This window comes from Panthera uncia, chromosome D1, assembly GCF_023721935.1.
Source record: "Panthera uncia isolate 11264 chromosome D1, Puncia_PCG_1.0, whole genome shotgun sequence".
NCBI classification, from domain to species: domain Eukaryota; kingdom Metazoa; phylum Chordata; class Mammalia; order Carnivora; family Felidae; genus Panthera; species Panthera uncia.
In genome coordinates this window covers 7,090,323-7,108,569 of record NC_064808.1, presented here as the reverse complement: position 1 = coordinate 7,108,569, position 18,247 = coordinate 7,090,323, and the positions used below count along the sequence as shown (strand labels likewise).

At 59.4% G+C, this 18,247-nt stretch overlaps 2 protein-coding genes across 2 annotated transcripts in view; one reads left to right on the top strand and one right to left on the bottom strand.

Annotated features, from left to right (window-relative positions):
* Positions 1–18,247, bottom strand: part of MACROD1 (mono-ADP ribosylhydrolase 1) — a 148,847-nt gene that overhangs the window by 91,567 nt on the left and 39,033 nt on the right.
* Positions 13,643–16,005, top strand: FLRT1 (fibronectin leucine rich transmembrane protein 1). Its single transcript, XM_049643729.1, is given in 2 exon segments — positions 13,643–15,004; positions 15,006–16,005. Coding segments are annotated over 2 exon segments (2,025 nt in total). The 5' UTR covers positions 13,643–13,795; the 3' UTR covers positions 15,822–16,005.

Sequence of the window (18,247 nt, the reverse complement as noted above, 5' to 3'; positions counted from 1 at the left end):
ATGGATGGATGGGTGGATGGATGGATGGATGGATGGATGGGTGGATGGATGGGTGGATGGATGGATAGATGGGTGGGTGGGTGGATGGATGGATGGATGGATGGATGGGTGTATGGATGGATGGGTGGATGGAGAGATGGATGAATGGGCGGATGACTGCACGAGAGGGCCTCAGGAAGAACCCAAGTGCAGTGGCCCCAGGGACCACCTTGTGTTTGGTTGATGGTGTTTCTGTTGCACTGAGACTTAGTGTCTTGCAGAGAGAGGGGAACTGACCCAGAATTCAAGGTCCTGGTTGTCATGCAGGTTGTATGACCTTGGACGGGCCCCCCCTTCTCAGTGTCATTGCCCCTGCACAATGGTCCTCCCTGCCCTGCGAGCTGTGCTGGTTTGTCTCAAGGCTCAAGGGAGATGGCAAGCAGAAATGACCTGGAAAAGGATAAGGCACGCTGTCCCCTTGTAGACAGTGTGTACGTACAGGCCGATCCAGCCAAAGTGGAGTGGTGTAGACATGTGGGATTGTGCACTTGGCTTTCTTTCCCCCTTTCAGGTTCCTTTTAATACGGTCATGATGTTATTATTTATAACAAAAAGTAAAATTGTAAGCATCTCAAGTACTTACAAGTGGAAGCCTTTATGATGTTGACCCAAAAAAAACTGGTTCTTTGGCACCAGAGCAGAGACCTGGAGCCTATGGGAACAGGGGAGGCGAGGGGTGGTGAGCAGAGAACGTCCTGTAGGGGGAGTGCCTACGAGCTGGGCCAAAGCGGCCAGGGGCAGAAGAGGGGCTCCCGTCGTCGCTGAACCTTTGGGACTGCGCAGATTTGTTTTGCCCTCTGGCGGTTTGACCCCATAGAAAGTCCCCATACAAGCGCTCACTTTGTTTGCACTGCGTGGTCCCAGCCTCCCCCCCCCAATCCAGTAGTGCGCCCCCTGGGGACGGTAGATGTTTGCCAAGAGGGCACATTTACATATTTATTCCCGGGCCTTGTTTGGTTCAGTGAGCTCAGGTGGCTAGTAACGATCCTCATTTCGCACCCACGCGGGGAAGAGCTCGCACCTCCAGGCACCGCCGGCCAGGCTGACCCAGCATAGGCAAAGCTGGTCGGACCCGCCAAGAGCCTGGCTCCGTCCCCGATTTTCTAAATGAGAAAGGAGAGTGGAGTTCCCGGGGTGCGTTTAGGAAGCAGCTACGGGGCTCTGCCGCAGAGAGCCAGATGTAGTTAGTCCCTCCCTTTCAGGACACCATGGGTGTGTGTGGCCCTGCACGCCGAGGGGGAGGGTGGCCCGACGCAGGAGGGGAGGGGTGACATTGGGTGGACTCTGGCAGGAGTAGGGACAGTGTGGGGAAGGGCCTGGAGAGAACCGCCTCGGGGCATTCCGGGGGATGCTGATGGGCCAGGCAGGGCCGGGCCTTGTGGGGCTCTAGAAGCTGCCTAGGACCCTTGCCTTTATCCCGGGGACCGTGAGAAGGGCCCGATGCCAGTGGGATGAGGCTGCCCTCCTGGATCCATAACTTCCAAAGCAGAACTTGGGGGGTTTCTCTCTGTCGTGGGGCATCGGCGGCCATGGCCGGCCGGAGCCTCTGGGCTCTGAGGACACTGCCCCCGTCCTCTCTAAATACGGAGGCCCAGCTGCCTCCGCCTCCACCCCCAGCGGTACAAAACAATTTCCTCGCCCCGGCCAGGGAGGCAGATGACCTCATTGGACTGTTTCCATCTCTCCCTTTCGTAGAGAAATTACAATTTATAACTGGATGCAATCGCGCGGGTATAACAGCAAGAAGGATCCGTGCCGTAGCCCGGCAGTCACCCCTCATGCGAGGGCTGTCCTCGTCTCCCCTCCCGCCCCACCCCTGCCCTGAGCCTTGGAGGGGCCACACTCCGCCTGCCCGCTCGTACTCCAGGTATTTAGCAGGGCCTGGCCAAGCAGGATCTGCGGGGCCTGCTGGTTCTTGAACCTCCTTCCTCTCGGGGAGGCTTGTCCCAAGGCTCCCCCGTCAGCCTCGGCCTGCGCTCCACCTGGACAGCACCCACCCCTCGTCCCACACGCGCCGCTGGCGGGCTGGGCGTCCGGTGGGCAGTGCCTTCCGCCCCCAGTCTGGGCTCTGGGCTTATTAAAACACGCGCCCTAAATATCCCTGTTTTTATTTGTAACGGCCCCAGACAACACGCCTTCCTCAAATCGGCCACCTTGGGCCCGACAAAGAAGACCGCCCAGATGCAGCTGAGCCCATCTGGATCCGATTTCAAACCAGAGCGAACACTCTCAGATGTGTAATAAAAGCCCTTTTCCAAAGAGGGGCTCCTGCAGGGGGAATACGGACACCGGGGCACCGCAGGGCTGCAGGGCGCCACGCTAATGAGAGGCGATCCGGAGGGCTCGGGTTTTGTTTTGGGTTCTGAGGAACAGCCAGCCCTGCCCCCAGGTCTCTGCGGAAAGGGGAGGATGGCCTCAGAGGGCACTAGGGTGTGGAGGCCTGACCCCGGCCTAGGAAGTGGAAGGCCAGGGACTCTGAGACCCAACTTCCCAGCTTCCCCGATGCTCCCGCTTCCCGAGGCGGCGGTGGGGAGGAAAGGCAGTGCTGCTTCTGGAAGCCGAGACCGCGGTGGCCCAGTTGGATCCTTTGAATGACATTTAGCAAGAGAAGCAGGTGCTGGGGGAAGCGGAGCCAGCTCTGGACCGTGCAGGCAGCCCCCGCCATGGCCAGGAGCCCTCCGAACTTCATGTTTCTCTCTCCGGTCCTTCCGCCCTCCAGGAAAAGGAAACCGGGCAGCTTTGAGGAGGGTGCTCTGCGTGGCCCCCTGTTTGTTATCTGGATTGCGGAAGAGAAGGGAGATGGAGGAAGAAGCATCCCAGCCCCCTCCCGGCTCCCTGGAATGTGGTGCTCCGGAAAGCAGGTTCCAGAGGGATGGGAGGACAGGCGGCTGCAGCCCAGGCTGCCTGTCCCTGTGCGGCTCCTAATTTCCCTGGGCTTAATCGCTTGTATTGTTTCTTGGCAGGTGAGGAGGCAGGGAGTGGGTGCGAAGGCCTCCCTTTTGGACAGAGGAGACCAGGGGACGAGGCAGGAATAACGCGCCCCTCCCCCGCTCCGCCTCCCCAGCAAGAAAACCTTCTCTACGAACAGGAGAAGCCAAGCAGGACTGAGCGTCCACCGCCCCCCCACCCCACCCCACCCCACCCACCCGAACATCTTTCCAAAGAGAGGCATGTGGGGCCGGACAGCTCAGCGGCGCATGTCAGCAGCTTCAGCCCCGCGGTGAACATCTGAACTCCTCAGGGGGGTAATGGACCCCCTCCTTCCCCCCCGGAGACACAGCCTGAGTGACAGGAATACCGATCCTTTGGAGAGTGGCTCCCTCTCAGCTCTGTCACGCAAGAACGCTCTCTGCACCGGAGCCCATTCTGCCGAGTGACTTAAAGGGATTAAAAAAAGAAAGAAAGAAAGAAAGAAAGAAAAACTTGGTGAAGAAAAGGGGGTAAAAGCCACGCCGAAGCTTTGCAGAGGAGGTGGCGGCCAGCAGACAAAAGGGCAAAAGTTGAAAGAGGACAGCGAGAGGCCACCCCCACGGGATGGACGCCAGGCTGTAGGGCATGCCTGGGGAGCAGGGGCCCAGAACACCCTCAGGCTGCACACGGGGGTCCTGGGGCTGCAGGGGGGGGGGGCCCTCTGCAGCCCCCCATGGACGCCCCTCACTCCGGGGGGAGAGGCCAGCGGTGCCTGAAGCCTAGGGGACAGAGGATGCCGCTCCAGACCCGAAGCCACGTCTGAGCACGAGCAGGGTGTCCTCCCTGCTCCCCGGGGCGCCCCCAGCTCCACGAAACACCCCGAGTCTGTGGCCCGTGCCTGGGTGCCAGGGCCGCGGGGCCAGAATGTGACTGTGTTTGGGCCCAGCTCAACCGGAAGCATCCAGAGCGGAGACCCCAGCCAGACCCAGCACGTTCCGGGGCTGCAGCTGAGGAGGTAAGACACACGCAGATGGGCTCTGGGTGGCCCAGGAAGGCCCTGTGACTCCTCATGCCCAGAGAAGGCATAGCATGCGAGACGGCTGGGGCCTGCTGCTTCCTGGCTGGGTTGCACTGGGGCGTCGCAGAGCCCCCCCAAGTCTGCAGCTCCAGCCCACCCGCCCCACACATTCAATTCAGGTAGTGTGCCAGGGGAGGGGTCTTTTGCCACCCAGTGAGTGGCCTGTGTTCTACCCCGGGGTGAGCCGACCCAGGGTATAAGGTCATGGCCCTTCCGGGCGTAAACTGCGGTGGGGGGATGCTCCAGCCTGGGCAGGGGAGGGGGTGGGGAGGTCTTACTTTGAGCCCCTCTGAATTGTGCCCAAAGGGGGCGGCAGTGAGGCCTCGGGGGGAGGCAGGACCTTTGGTGACCGAGGCTACTGGCCATGGCACCTGCTGCCCTCCAGCTGGAGGGAGTCCTTCCATCCAGGTCTGCCCCTGCCCTGGACAGAGGGACCGAGGGTGGGGTTGGCCCAAAGCCACCACCCAAGACCCTGCACCCACTGGCCCTTGGGCATCACTGCTCTCTGGCTTCCAGTCCAGCCCCTCTTTGGGTGAGAGTGGCTTGCTGAGGGCCCAGGGAGAGGCAGCAAGTGTCCCAAGATCGCACAGCAGGCCAGAGGGCCCCTCCTCCTCACTCAGGCTGCGGAACCTCCCGGGCTTGTCAGGTGGGGAGCTGGGTCCTGCCTGGGGGGCAGGGCCTACTCTCCCCAGGCTCCCCCGAGGCCGGGAGGGAGGGCTCGTGCCTCCCCAAACACAAATCCCAGGCAACTTCTAGGAGCGGCGCCCAGGGCAGGGCAGGGAAGCCCCAATTCATTACCAAGATGGAAAATGACACTTCTCTCTGCACGCTTCCCCAGGAGAGGGGCTGATTTATGACTGCGCCAGGGCCCGGGACATTCGTCAGCGCGGCGCGACGCGCACGCCGTCTGCGGGGGCATTAATAGCCGTGTTATTAGCCACCGGCGTGAAAGATGCCCTGCGGATCGGCTATTTGCTGTTATTTATTATAAAGGCGCGCCAGCCCGGCAGCGGGCCGAAAGGCGTCACGATCGCTGGGAGCCCGAGCTCGGCCCCTGCCCACCTGGCCTCCCTCCCCCCATCCCTACCACGTGTCCCCCACTCCCCGGTCATTTGTCCCTATTCAACTCCCAGCCCCTAGGAGGGGCTGGGGGCAATTCCTGGAACCCACCGCTGCTCCCCCAGGCCTGTGCCCCAAATATTTATGGAGACTCTGCTCAGCGCCGGGCTCTGTTTCTGGTGAGCTGTGCGACTTCCTTCCATCCCAAGGCAGAAAGGCAAAGAGAAACAAACCGGGCTGTGGGGCTGGGCCGATATGGGTTGGTGCCCCATCCCTCCTGTCGTGAGCAGTGTGACCTCGGGCACATCCCTTCCGCTCCCTGAATGTGCTCCCCTTTGTGCGCTGGGGGCGCAGTCTCTGCAGGGCTGTGGCCAGCTGGAGGGGAGGGGAGGTCATGAAGGATCCAGCATGCAGGAGGTGCTCCCCCTTGCCAGCTACTGCCACTAATGGGTCCCAGCCCCTAGGGCTAGAAGGGTCCACAGACCTGTCGGTAGGGGAAGCCGCCCCCATGAGCCCCTGTGTTGGCCACTGTGCACCATCACCCTCCTTGTGCCGATCTTCTGGGAAAGGGTTTGAGAGTTCAGAGCCAAGGCTGGAGGAGGAGGGCAGGGGGAGGAGTGGCTGCGGCTGCTGGGGGTTATCTCTCTGCCCTGGACCAATCCCTTCCGCTCTCTGGGCCTCGGTTTTTCCTCCTCTGTGAAAGGCAGATAATTTCCAAAGTCCTGCACCTCCCCGATTCCGCGGTCCTGAGGGTAGGGTCCACCCTTGCGCATACCTGTTGGGGGGGAGGAGAGAGGCCAACTTAAGAAGGCGAGGCTGGCCTCTGGGGCCTGGAGGTAGATCTGTGGTTGGGCAGCACCAGGTCATAAGAGATGAGCAGGGGGGCAGACAGGGGTCTTCCTCAGGTTTCTCTCTCTGGGGCTGGGGAGGTCCCCCCTGGGCAGGCGAGAGGGCAGGAAAGACACCTGGGAAGGGAAGGGCACTGGATGGCGAGTCCAGGGCCCGGGTTTGTGTCCAGCTCCTCCCCCAGCAGTGGCACGATTCAGACAAGTCAGTCCTTTTTCCTCTCTGGGCTGTCATGGTGAGGGCACCTGAGTCGTTATCACCTCCTAGGGTAGGGCTGAAGGGGGGCCGGCCTCTCCCGCGTCTCTCCCGCTGCCTGCTTCTAGGCTTCAGATTGTGGGGCCTCCCTTTTGGCATCGTCCTGCACTCGTGCGTTCAACAGAGGTCTACGAGCATTCCCGTGCCAGGCTCTGTACTAGGCTGGTGAACAGGACAGAACATGCCCTGGGTTATAGGAATTCCCATTCTAATGGGAAGGGCCGGATAATCAATTCACGATCGATACACAGGACGGTCTGCCCAGGAGCAGGGCCCTCGTGCAAGGGATGCCACCCAGCTCCTACGGGGCCCCACCCCCAGCCGGCTCCCAGCCTCTGCTTTAGTATCAATAAACATCACCATACACAGTCTCTCCCTCCGCCCCTGGCTGCTAGGATCCTGCTGGCCGCTTAGAAGCCCAGCCGCGCTGACCCTGCAAACCCAGGGGTCCCCGCCTATTCTCGGGGGCTGGCACCAGCCCTCCACTGCTGCCTTCTCTCTTCCTTTCTTCTGGCCCCCGGCAAAAAAGGCCGTCACGTCCCTCTTCGGCCTCCCGAAACTCCCCTTCCTTTCCTTTTTTCCTTCCCCAAAGGAATTAAGCCTCAGTCCCGGCAGCTTTACTAAAAACGCACACAGACAGACAGAAATATCAGGTGCAGGAATATCTTATTAAATAACGCGGGGAGAGAGAGAGAAACAAAATTACACGTGTCTCCTTTCATCCCCCCACTCCCTCCCGGCCCTGAATAGTTTAATATCGAACACTGTTATCAATATAATTAACCTCCTAAGACACAATTTTAAAGTCTTGTTTTTTAAAGGGATTTGCATTCTCTGAAGTTCAGGACATCCCGCTGCCCGGCACCGCCCAGACGGCCCACGCGGGGAGGTGAACTCGAGGTACATTTTTAGTGGATTTGCATACCTGTCTGCAATTACCGCCAGTGGTAACAGCTGATGCATAATGCATGCGGCATGAAATTAGAAAAATAATTAACTTTAGGGTTTAAAAGAATCCCCTACCCCATCCCTCCCCTCCCACTACAAGTTCTCAATGGCACCCGTGGATAAGAGCAGGAGCAGAGTTGTGCAGGGCTGGGCTGGGAGGGCCTTGAGGGTCGTGGCAGCCAGCCCCCTGCCGGAAGGAGGTACCTCCAGTGGGCTCAGACTGGCCTGGGCCTCAACTAGGGCTTGGTACAGGCCCGCTCACCCAGAAGTCTCAGGGTCCCCCCTCCACCTCTGGTCCACACTTCACATCTATACCTGCAGGGGGCGCTACCTGCTGCTAAGAACAGCGAAGGGTCCCCTGTTCCGAATGGAATGCTGCATCAGGCCCTCTGCTCAGGGCTGCTCAGGCTTGCAAACAACCGTAGCTTACGCCCAGGGAAGCGGATCACTTACGGTGCCGTCTTACGGAGGAAGGCCTGAGACCCGAGGCCACCCTCAGCAGGTGGGGCAGCTGGACGGAGCCCAGGCGAGCCCCCTGGGCTATCTGCCTTACAGGGGTGGGGGTGGGGGGAGCCTGGAGGTGGGGGGAGCTCTTGCCAGGCCTCGCTGAGCTCCAGGAGGCAGAGGCCAGCCCCCTGCCCCATGGCCCTCCTCTTTCCGTGTTGCCTGTAGGTGAGCTGGAGAGGTGGGGAAGGAAGTGTGGGGCCCCTCGTTAACTTAAACAAAGGTTTGCTGAGGACTCACCACAGGTATGGAGGTGATCCTGCCTTGGCGAAGCTCTCTGCCTGGGTGGGGGGAAGGGGGGGGAGCCTTGGCTCCTTTTGGGGCCAGGGTCCCCCGTCTCTCCCCTTCTGGGCTGAGAAGCTGCTTCCGTCCCTAGTCTGCTCAGCACATCTTGCTGCGGCCTCCGGCCCTGCTGTTCCAGTAAGGACCCGAGGGCCTGGCAAGGTTTAGGGAAAACACAATGAATGCTCATTGCTGAAGAGAAGGACCAGAAAGCGGAGGGGGAGGGGCTCCCTGGCCAAGCTCGGCCAAGACAGCCGGACGGCTGCCCTGAGTGGGTCACAGGAGCTCCTTGGGGCCCCTCCCGGGACAGGATGGAGCAGCCCTTCCTTCTAAAACCACGCGTCCTGTGCTGGGCCCTCCGCGCCACCCTGTCTTGTCATCTTCTGGGGAGAGTGGGGCTCTCGGCAGCATGTTACAGAGGAGGAAGCTGAGGCCCAGAGAGGCGTCGCTGCAGTTCACGCAATTGGGAGCTGGTGAGGCCAGGTTCGAACCCAGCTCTGTTGTTCCCCTCCTTGATGCTGGTTCCCACGCCTCCTTCTTGGGGTCGGCACCACCTGGAATTTTCTGATTCCTAAAGTGGGGGCTGAGACTGTGCCTGGCCCTTCGGGGCACCCGGCCTCGGGACGTCCCCAGACGAGTTGCCTTCCCTGGTGAACAGGAAGGCAGGCCAGGGCCCGGGGGCAGGAGGAGGCCCGCCCTGCCTTCCCTCTCCTGCCCGGGACCTCCAGCTCCTTCTAGAAACATGCTCATACCTAACTGTGCCCCCCAGGACCTGCAGCGGTAGATACCAGCTCCTATCCAGCATGCCCGGGGCCTGGCTAGGCCTTGTGTCCTGCAGCTGCCCCCCCCCCCGCAGGTGCCCTCACGCCAACCCTCCCTCCCAACTGGACCCCCCAGGAGTCCCTGGGCCTCTGGCAACCCAGCTTGATGGGACTTGGGGAAGACACCAAGCCAGGGGTTCCCGACAGGGAGGTGCCTCCATTCGGCTGGCAGAAAAATAACCACCAGTGAAGTGGTTGTGAGCAAAGCCAGCGTGGAGTCAGCCTTGCAGAGGCTTCTGGGGAAAGCTTCCTGGAGGGGGCTCTAAGGTGAAGTCTTGGGGAGGAGTAGAAGCTGGCTCAGCCAGGCTTGAGCGGGGGAGGGGGCGTTGGTGTCCAAAGATCAGGAACAGCACGGAGCAACGGCCCAGAGGGAGCATGAGGGAGGTCAAGGCCTTTAGGAATCGGGGGCTGGGCTGCGTCTCAGAGTTCCAGGGGGACCAAGGCGAGAGCTGAGCGATGAGCCCCACCGATTACTCACATCCCTTCCCGGGGCCTGGACAGCTCCCCATGAGAGAGAGGCTGGAGCAGCCTGGGGTAACCCAGGAGGGTCGTGGTGTTGCTGGGCCAGCTCTGTGTGGCCCAGGCCGTAGCTTGAGGCGTGGGGCTGTGGATGCACAGTTTGAGGTAGAGGGGACCCGGCGTCACAGCGATTGACAAGGGGTCCCTATCAGGAGGCAGCTTGGGCTACAGGCTCCCAGTCTACCCCGGAGGCACGACAGAGGCAGTGGGGTGAAGAAGGGGTCCCTGGAGAGCAGAGGAAAGAGATAAGCGGAGCCTAGGCAGGCGTGCCTGGGGGCAGTCAGAGAATCGAGGCAGCTTTTATGCCTCATGCGTCGGGTATGTACAGGTTTACGAGGGTAACCGTGCGCGTATTTTCTCATTGAGCCCTCAATAGTAAGTTCCCCTTACAGGAGAACTACTATGATCGCGTTTGTAGATGAGGAAATTGAAGCTCAGAGAGGCCAAGCAACTTGCGTAAGATCCCATAGTGGCAGAGGCAGGACTCGAACCCAGGTTCCTCTGCCGTGCAAGACGGCAGGAGCTAGTGACTGATGGAGAATGCCAAGAATGATGTTCCAGGTCCCCCCTTGGCTACTGGGAGTCTATATACCTCCAGTCTGAGCCACCTCCCTGCTCCCTTCCCAGGGAAGGATCCTGCTGTCAGTCACGGAGCTGGTAAGTCGTAACTCACATCATGCTGAAGTCTGCGGAATCCGCACAAGTGACCCCGTAAAAGACGGGCAATTTACCGGGTTTAATTTGATGGCCACATAAACCATCAAACACACAACAAAGGAATAAAAAAGGCCACCTGGCACCCAGGCAATTAAAGGCTCCTCCAGCAAGGCATGCCTCTTCCTCCCCACCCCCCAGGCCCTGCCCTGCTTTGCAGCCTTGGGGAAGGGGCGGCGAGGGGAAGCTTGAGCCGAGATGGATGAGGCCCGCAGACAGGGGAAGGGAAAGGCCTTGGGTTCCTGCCTCCCAAATGCTTCTTGGTTATCCATCAGGCATCTCTGAAAGGTGCAATTTAGACTCTATTATGATGCCAGGGCCTCTGGAAGCCGAGGGCTGTGGCCATGAGCTGAGCAGGCACCGGAAACTGATGTCTGTGCCAGAGAATGTGGTGGCTGGCCTTGGCTTTGGCCTTAACAAGTCCGCCCCTTGCTCAGGGCACTGCCCCAAAATGGCCAAGCCCAGGAGCCACCCACATCCCATATGCCAGGACTCGGCAGCTGACAGATCAGAGAAGGTGTGTATCCTCCGGCCAGATGCTGGGGCCGGGGACAGAAGGATTCAGACGTGACCTCTGAGACCAAGGCAAGGTGGCCTTTGAGTAGGCCTGAGCCTTCCTGTCCCCAGCACCTGCTCTAGCCCTGCCTCTTTGCTCCTAAGCATCTTGAGACAGGATACCCAGGCTCCATAACCTTCATGTGTATGTGACAGGCTGGCATAGGTACAAACACGCGTCTGTGACGGGGGATGGGTGAGACCTGGCTGGTCGGTACACCCCCGCCCCCCGCCCCCGCCCCCCGCCGTGCCTGGGTTTATCCCTGTCCTCTGAAGGCCAGCACGTCCAGGTCTATGCAGCAGCTCTGTTTCGAGCCTGTCCTCTTGTATAGTTTGGGCCGGTGCCCTTCTCAATCCTGGATGTAATGAGAGGTGAGGGAATCTGGTCGGACAAGGGCCAGGCAGTGTGGGATGCCCACGCTCCAGCTGGATTTTACAGGATGACTCTCGCTGACACTGAGGGCAGGAGGGCTGGGCAGCACGGTGCAGGGCTCTGGAGGGGGATAAGAGAGGGGAGTGGGCCAGGGCAGCCGAGCCAGGGAAACAAAGACGATCGAGAAATCCCCCAAGTGCAAGCTCGAGTGCAGGAAGCAGAGACCGACTCTAAGTCCCAAGGGGCGGGGCTGGGTGTGGGCTCAGGACCCATAGCCTGGGCTGGGAAACGTGCTTCAAGGAAACAGGCAGGAATAAGCAGGCAAGTGTCCTCAGCCCCTGGGGCCAGCGGGTGCTTGTAGAAGGGGGCTTACGCTGACTTCAGGAGCCCAGAGTGTTGGACAGGGTCTCATCATTCCCCCGCTTTGTCCGGGCTTTCCACGGGGTCCCTCTGGCCCCACGCACAGACCCCATGCACCCTTCCCCCTTGCCCTCACTTGCTTCTAGCCAGCTGCCCTCTGCTGGCCCTTGACCTGCCTCGGGTCCACCTCATGGACGAAACTTCCTGCGGCTAACAGGGCCTGAGGAGGCTTAGTGCGCTAACCATGGACAAAGCCTGAGCTTGCTCCAGAGGGCCTCGGAGCTGCCGAGACGATCTGTCCAAAGGCCCCTATAAATGCAGATGAGGGGCACGAGTGTGTAGGGGTGAGTGGAGGCATTCCTGCCTTGCTCGGCACCTCGGTGATCACAGATGCCAAGCCACACCGGGCCTACACAGCCCTCGGTCCCTGCCCTTGAGCACCTGAAATTTAGTAGGGGACGTTAAAGCACTAATCCCCCAACGGTACAACCCGCGGCCCACAGAGATGGGCACGAGATGAAGCACCACGAACCCAGCGGCCCGGGTTCTGGCCTGGGCGCCCCCTTACCACTTCTCAAGTGGTCTTGGGTGTGCTAACATCTGTGAGCTCGAGTCTTCTCTTCTGTCCAGTGGGACTCAGAAGAGCATTGACCCCAGGTTTGCCTGGAAGGTTAAGTGACTTAAACACTCATAAAGCTCTAGGAGAGGTCTACCCTATACTGGGAGCCACCGTCCCGCCAGAATGGAATCCCAAGCGGCTGGAACGCGGGCTGGCCCATGGTGGGGGCTCCCTAAAGATCTTCTGGATGGCTGGATGGACGAGTGGGTGGATGGGTGGACACATGGATGGAGCAGAGGGAGGCTCTGTCTGCTAGGAAGGCCTAGCAGGGGAGGGGACATTTGAGCATGGTCCTGAAGGGTGAAGATGGCTTTGCTAGAAGGATTGGAGCGGTCATCCGGGCATTGACAGGGACGGACAAGGGAGAGGTTTGATGTGGCTGAGAAATGGAGATGTTCAGTCCCCCCGCGCACGAGAGAGGTTCCCCACTGACTCATTCGGCGAGCCGGGTCCTCACTCTGCTCCGCACACCAGGCTGGGCCGGCTTCGGGCTGGGGCCGCAGCTCACGGTCCGAGAGGCAGCTGATCGGGTCCCGCCGTTGAAAAGCCTTCGTGCACCTAGAGGCACGCGGCAGACCTTTGCCGGCTGCACGAAGACACCTTCCCGGCTGAGGGTGAAGGATGATTTCTCCTTAATTGATTTTTTACTATGAACAGTAAAATAATATGAGAAAAATCTATGCGGCAATTTTTCCATTTGTGAAAACCGAAATTACACCTTGCAGCCGGTTGCTTCAGCATGGACCCCTCCCTCTTTTTATTTGTGTCATTTCTTTAAATGCAAGAAAAGAGATACATACATACACACACATATATATATATATATATATATATATACACATATATATACGCACATATATATATACACATACGGAACAGGTATATATATTATATACATATTTATGGAACAGGTATATAGATATTTATGGAATATATATATATATTTATAGAACAGGTATATATATATTTATGGAATATATATATATTTATAGAACAGGTATATATATATATATATATATATATATATATATATATACAGACATATATATATGTATATATACATACAAATGAAAGTTGCATGATTTGGGAAGGGTGTGGAATAATTGCCCGCACAACACAGAATGCAGAGCTAGGGAGGGCACCTCTGGCAAAGGAGTTTTCTGTAAATACACAAGAAAGTGATTCCGTTGACACCTCATTGTTCTGTCTATAAAATGCATGAGTGACAAACAGGACATGTTGTTTTAACACCAGACAATGAAGCTCCTTGCTCTCCACTGCTCACCAGTGGCTGATGCTGGCAGCTTCTTTTTTTGCAGGTTCTACTGACGTCCCCCCCACCCCCCGCCCCCTCTTTGAGGCTCACAGTCCTCATGGAAACGAGCTTCTCCTTCAGACCCCGGGTACGAGCCAGATAGGGATGCGAGGTTCCGTTCCAGTGAGAGATAGCGGCTCTGAGTCCATAAAACACGCCTTAAATCCATCCCATCGACATTGACCAGCCACTTTTACCATTAGCCATAAAGACTGGCTTAGTGTGAAGTCTTGAAAGAAGAATCAGAAACTGCGGCGTGGCTCTCACTAAATTAACCTCACCCGCGGCTCGAGATCGCCGTCCGGGAGGCCCGAGACCGTGGCCGCCCGATTCACAGACGTCTTTGCTCCTGATGAGATTTGACGTGGGCCAGACGTCGTTAAGAGTCTGACCTCGGCCCGAGGGATCACCTGTGACGTAACCTCGGCACACAAAGGGCCGCGGGGCGTGCACCTCCAGCCTTGACCTGTGCCCCGCGGTGACCCCCTGGCAGCCGGCGGGCGGGCGCCGTGACTGGCTCTCACCGCACGTGTCTTGTGCTCGTTGCAGGTGTTGAGGCCCCAGATCGGGCGGGGCCCGGCTCCCCCGGCCGTCCACCATGGTGGTGGCACACCCCACCGCCACCGCCGCCGCCACCCCTGCCGCCACCGTCACAGCCACCGTCGTGATGACCACGGCCACCATGGACCTGCGGGACTGGCTCTTCCTCTGCTACGGGCTCATCGCCTTCCTGACGGAGGTCATCGACAGCACCACCTGCCCCTCGGTGTGCCGCTGCGACCACGGCTTCATCTACTGCAACGACCGGGGGCTCACCTCCATCCCCGCCGACATCCCCGACGACGCCACCACCCTCTACCTGCAGAACAACCAGATCAACAACGCCGGCATCCCCCGGGGCCTCAGGACCAAGGTCAACGTGCAGGTCATCTACCTGTACGAGAACGACCTGGACGAGTTCCCCGTCAACCTGCCCCGCTCCCTGCGGGAGCTCCACCTGCAGGACAACAACGTGCGCGCCATCGCCAGGGACTCGCTGGCCCGCATCCCGCTGCTGGAGAAGCTGCACCTGGACGACAACTCCGTGTCCACCGTCAGCATCGAAGAGGACGCCTTTGCCGACAGCAAGCGGCTCAAGCTGCTGTTCCTGAGCCGGAACCACCTGAGCAGCATCCCCTCGGGGCTGCCCCGCACGCTGGAGGAGCTGCGGCTGGACGACAACCGCATCTCCACCATCCCGCTGCACGCCTTCAAGGGCCTCAACAGCCTGCGGCGCCTGGTGCTCGATGGCAACCTGCTGGCCAACCAGCGCATCGCCGACGACACCTTCAGCCGCCTGCAGAACCTCACCGAGCTCTCGCTGGTGCGCAACTCCCTGGCCGCGCCCCCGCTCAACCTGCCCAGCGCCCACCTGCAGAAGCTCTACCTGCAGGGCAACGCCATCAGCCACATCCCCTACGACACGCTGGCCAAGATGCGCGAACTGGAGCGCCTGGACCTGTCCAACAACAACCTCACCACGCTGCCCCGGGGCCTGTTCGACGACCTGGAGAGCCTGGCCCAGCTGCTGCTCCGGAACAACCCCTGGTTCTGCGGCTGCAACCTCATGTGGCTGCGGGACTGGGTGAAGGCGCGGGCGGCCGTGGTCGACGTGCGCGGCCTCGTGTGCCAGGGCCCCGAGAAGGTCCGGGGCATGGCCATCAAGGACATCACCAGCGAGATGGACGAGTGCTTCGAGACGGGGGCGCGGGGCGGCGCGGCCAACGCCGCGGCCAAGACCACGGCCAGCAACCACGCCTCTGCCACCCCCCCCCCAGGGCTCGCTCTTCACGCTCAAGGCCGAGCGGCCAGGGCTGCGCCTCCCCGACTCCGGCCTCGACCACCCCGTGGCCACGGGCGATGGCGCCAAGACCCTGGTCATCCACGTGAAGCCCCTGACGGCGGACTCCATCCGAATCACGTGGAAGGCCACGCTCCCCGCCTCCTCTTTCCGGCTCAGCTGGCTGCGCCTGGGCCACAGCCCGGCCGTGGGCTCCATCACGGAGACGCTGGTGCAGGGGGACAAGACAGAGTACCTGCTCACGGCTTTGGAGCCCAAGTCCACCTATATCATCTGCATGGTCACCATGGAGACCGGCAACACCTACATGGCTGACGAGACGCCCGTGTGCGCCAAGGCGGAGACGGCCGACAGCTACGGCCCCACCACCACGCTTAACCAGGAGCAGAACGCAGACCCCATGGCGGGCCTGCCCCTGGCGGGCATCATCGGGGGGGCCGTGGCCCTCGTCTTCCTCTTCCTGGTCCTGGGGGCCATCTGCTGGTATGTGCACCGGGCCGGAGAGCTGCTGACCCGAGATCGGGCCTACAATCGGGGCAGCCGGAAAAAGGATGACTATGTGGAGTCAGGGACCAAGAAGGACAACTCGATCCTGGAAATCCGAGGCCCCGGACTGCAGATGTTGCCCATCAACCCTTACCGCGCCAAAGAGGAGTACGTGGTCCACACCATCTTCCCCTCCAACGGCAGCAGCCTCTGCAAGGGCACACACACCATCGGCTACGGCACCACGCGGGGCTACCGGGACGGTGGCATCCCCGACATAGACTACACCTACACATGATGCCAGCCACCCGGGCCGCCTCCGCCCCAGCTCCCGCCTCCTCCCGGCCTGGCGACGACGTGGCTTTGCCCCAGCCTGCTGCCATCCCATAGAGCAAGGAAGAGAAATTCCACGACGACTTGCCCCGCAGAAAGCAAAGTTTGGGAAGGGTTGACGATTTTATAGAACGCGACAGTGAAAGAAAAAAAAATTTTTTTTTTTTTTCTAAAGAATAGAAGGTAGGAGGGGGATTTGACGTTGGTGAAGACATAATTTATACCAAATTATGCCAGCTGGGGAGGGAAAGACTAAAAATAATATGGCAGGCAGGGTTGGGCCAGGGTTTTTTTATTTTTCTTTTTTTCTTTTTTCTTTTTTCCTGAACTGGAAAGATACTACCTGTACAGCGTCTGTGTATGCCTCACGCTCTGTTCAGGGCCGTCACGAAAGAGCCGTCAGAGAGAACAGCCAACACGCGAGGCCCCCATGCGGCTCCCGCTGCCGGCTGCTCGTCGGTGACAACGTGATGGAAGGTTTTCAGGCTCCTCACAAAGGAGAGGGGTTAGAAGAGATCCTTCGCTATGGAGATATTGTCCGGAAACCCCTTCCCTGGTTCTTTCCGAACCGTCTGCCTTGCAGGTTTGCAAGAAAGAGCACGTCTTTCGCTGCATTCTTTGAACGATGGTGTGGTCAATTAAAAAGCAAACTCTCTTTTTCCTATGCCGCAACCCCCTTCAGTTCCGTGCACCATACTCCGTGGAAGCCCCATGGGAGCGGTGGGTTTCCCAGCCACTTGGGGGTGCACCTATCTACCTGGCTATCTCTATGTCGTGTCTCTAAATACAGATGGGTAGATAGAGCCACCTATACGGTCCTTAACTACTTCTTGGGTCAGTTCGTACGATTTTCCTGAGACAATAGAGTCACGAAAATGTTGTTTTCTCCTAGAAATCATTGAGTAAGTAGACAGAGTGTCTTGGGGGGGGGGGGGGGGGAATACGGTTCCTAAAGGCGGAGGTGTATCTGTCCTGGTCGGGTGGCTCAGGAGACCCTAGGGAAGGGGTGGTCTCGGTGCGACCCTATCTCAGGTTGGCCAGAGCTGGGCCGCACTCCTGATACAGAGAAACGCTTTCTCTGACTGCCAGTGTCCTTGTCTCTCTCTCTCTCTCTCTCTCTCTCTCTCTCTCTCTCTCTGTCTCTCTCTCTCTCCCCGCCGCCCCCCCAACACACAGATACAGTCACCTCAACAGCGACTTTCTGTGTTTCCTCTGTGCTGTGTGCTTCCTCCCGGGACAGGTAATTGGTGCAGGGACTTTTTCTTTTTCTTTTCTTTTTTTTTTTATCAGCTGATTAGACCTAATGGTTTCCATGGCTGCTCACACAAAGCCCAGAAAAAGACATGAAAATTCTCAGAAGAGCCCTGGGAGACAGCAACCCCTCCTACCCCACCCCCGCCGAACACAGAACACTCAGCCGCACCCACCCCTGGCACCCTGCTCCGGAGAGGGGAAGACCAGAGCTCCAGAAAGGCCAGCAACGGAAGGGTACGGATCTGGGGCCCTCGGAAGAATTCAGGTTTTATTTCCTCCCTCTGGAACCCGTGTCGCCACCATTTATCAACTGGCATTGCGATTTGGTGAGCCGTGAGATTAAAACAATAATGAAATAATGGCAGCAGATCTGGAAAGAAGGGCGGGGCGGTGCCCGGCCTTCTGCCGCCTCCCGCGCCCCGGCACCCAGGGAGCTTGGGTCACCACCTGTCAACGACGGGCCGCTTGTGCTCTGCCGCGGAGGAGCGATGTCAAAGGAGAGGCACCGGTCCGAGGGCAGGGAGGATGAGAAGGTGTCCAGCTCCTGGCGGTGGCGTTTTCAAAAGGCCTCGACTGCTTTGACAAAAAGCCAAAGGCGGGGACAGGAAGCTGAACACAGGGCCGCCAGGACGGGCCCGGGGGCCGGCCACTCGCCGCTCGTGACAACATGTGACTGGCCCCTTCAGTGAAGAGGCAGGGGTTGAAAGAAGTGGCCACAACAGCCGCCTGAGCGGGGTGGAGGAGAGCGGGTCTCGCCTGACGGGGAATGCCAGCTCCCCAGCCCCAGGGAGAGGCAGAGGGCATGGACAGCTCGCTCTAAACTAAGCCTCCCACCCCCCCCACCCCCCCAGCCCGCCCTTCCCCACTTGAATCATTTTCTCATACAATGAGATCAGGAGAGAGATTTTTCCAAGCCTTAATTTCCTGTCTCTGTGAAGGTCGCCCTCCCTTTGACCTGCAGCGCCCCCCGACTCAGGCCCTTTCCGGCAGCCTGGGGAGGAGCAGAGGGTAGGTGAGGATGTGGGGCATTGGCTCAGGAAGCAGGGGCGGGGGGAGGGACCGAAGCCCGAGGTCCCTGCTGTTTCAGAAATGAGGTCCCCTCCCTCAAGGCACCACCCATGCCTTCTCCCGGTGTCC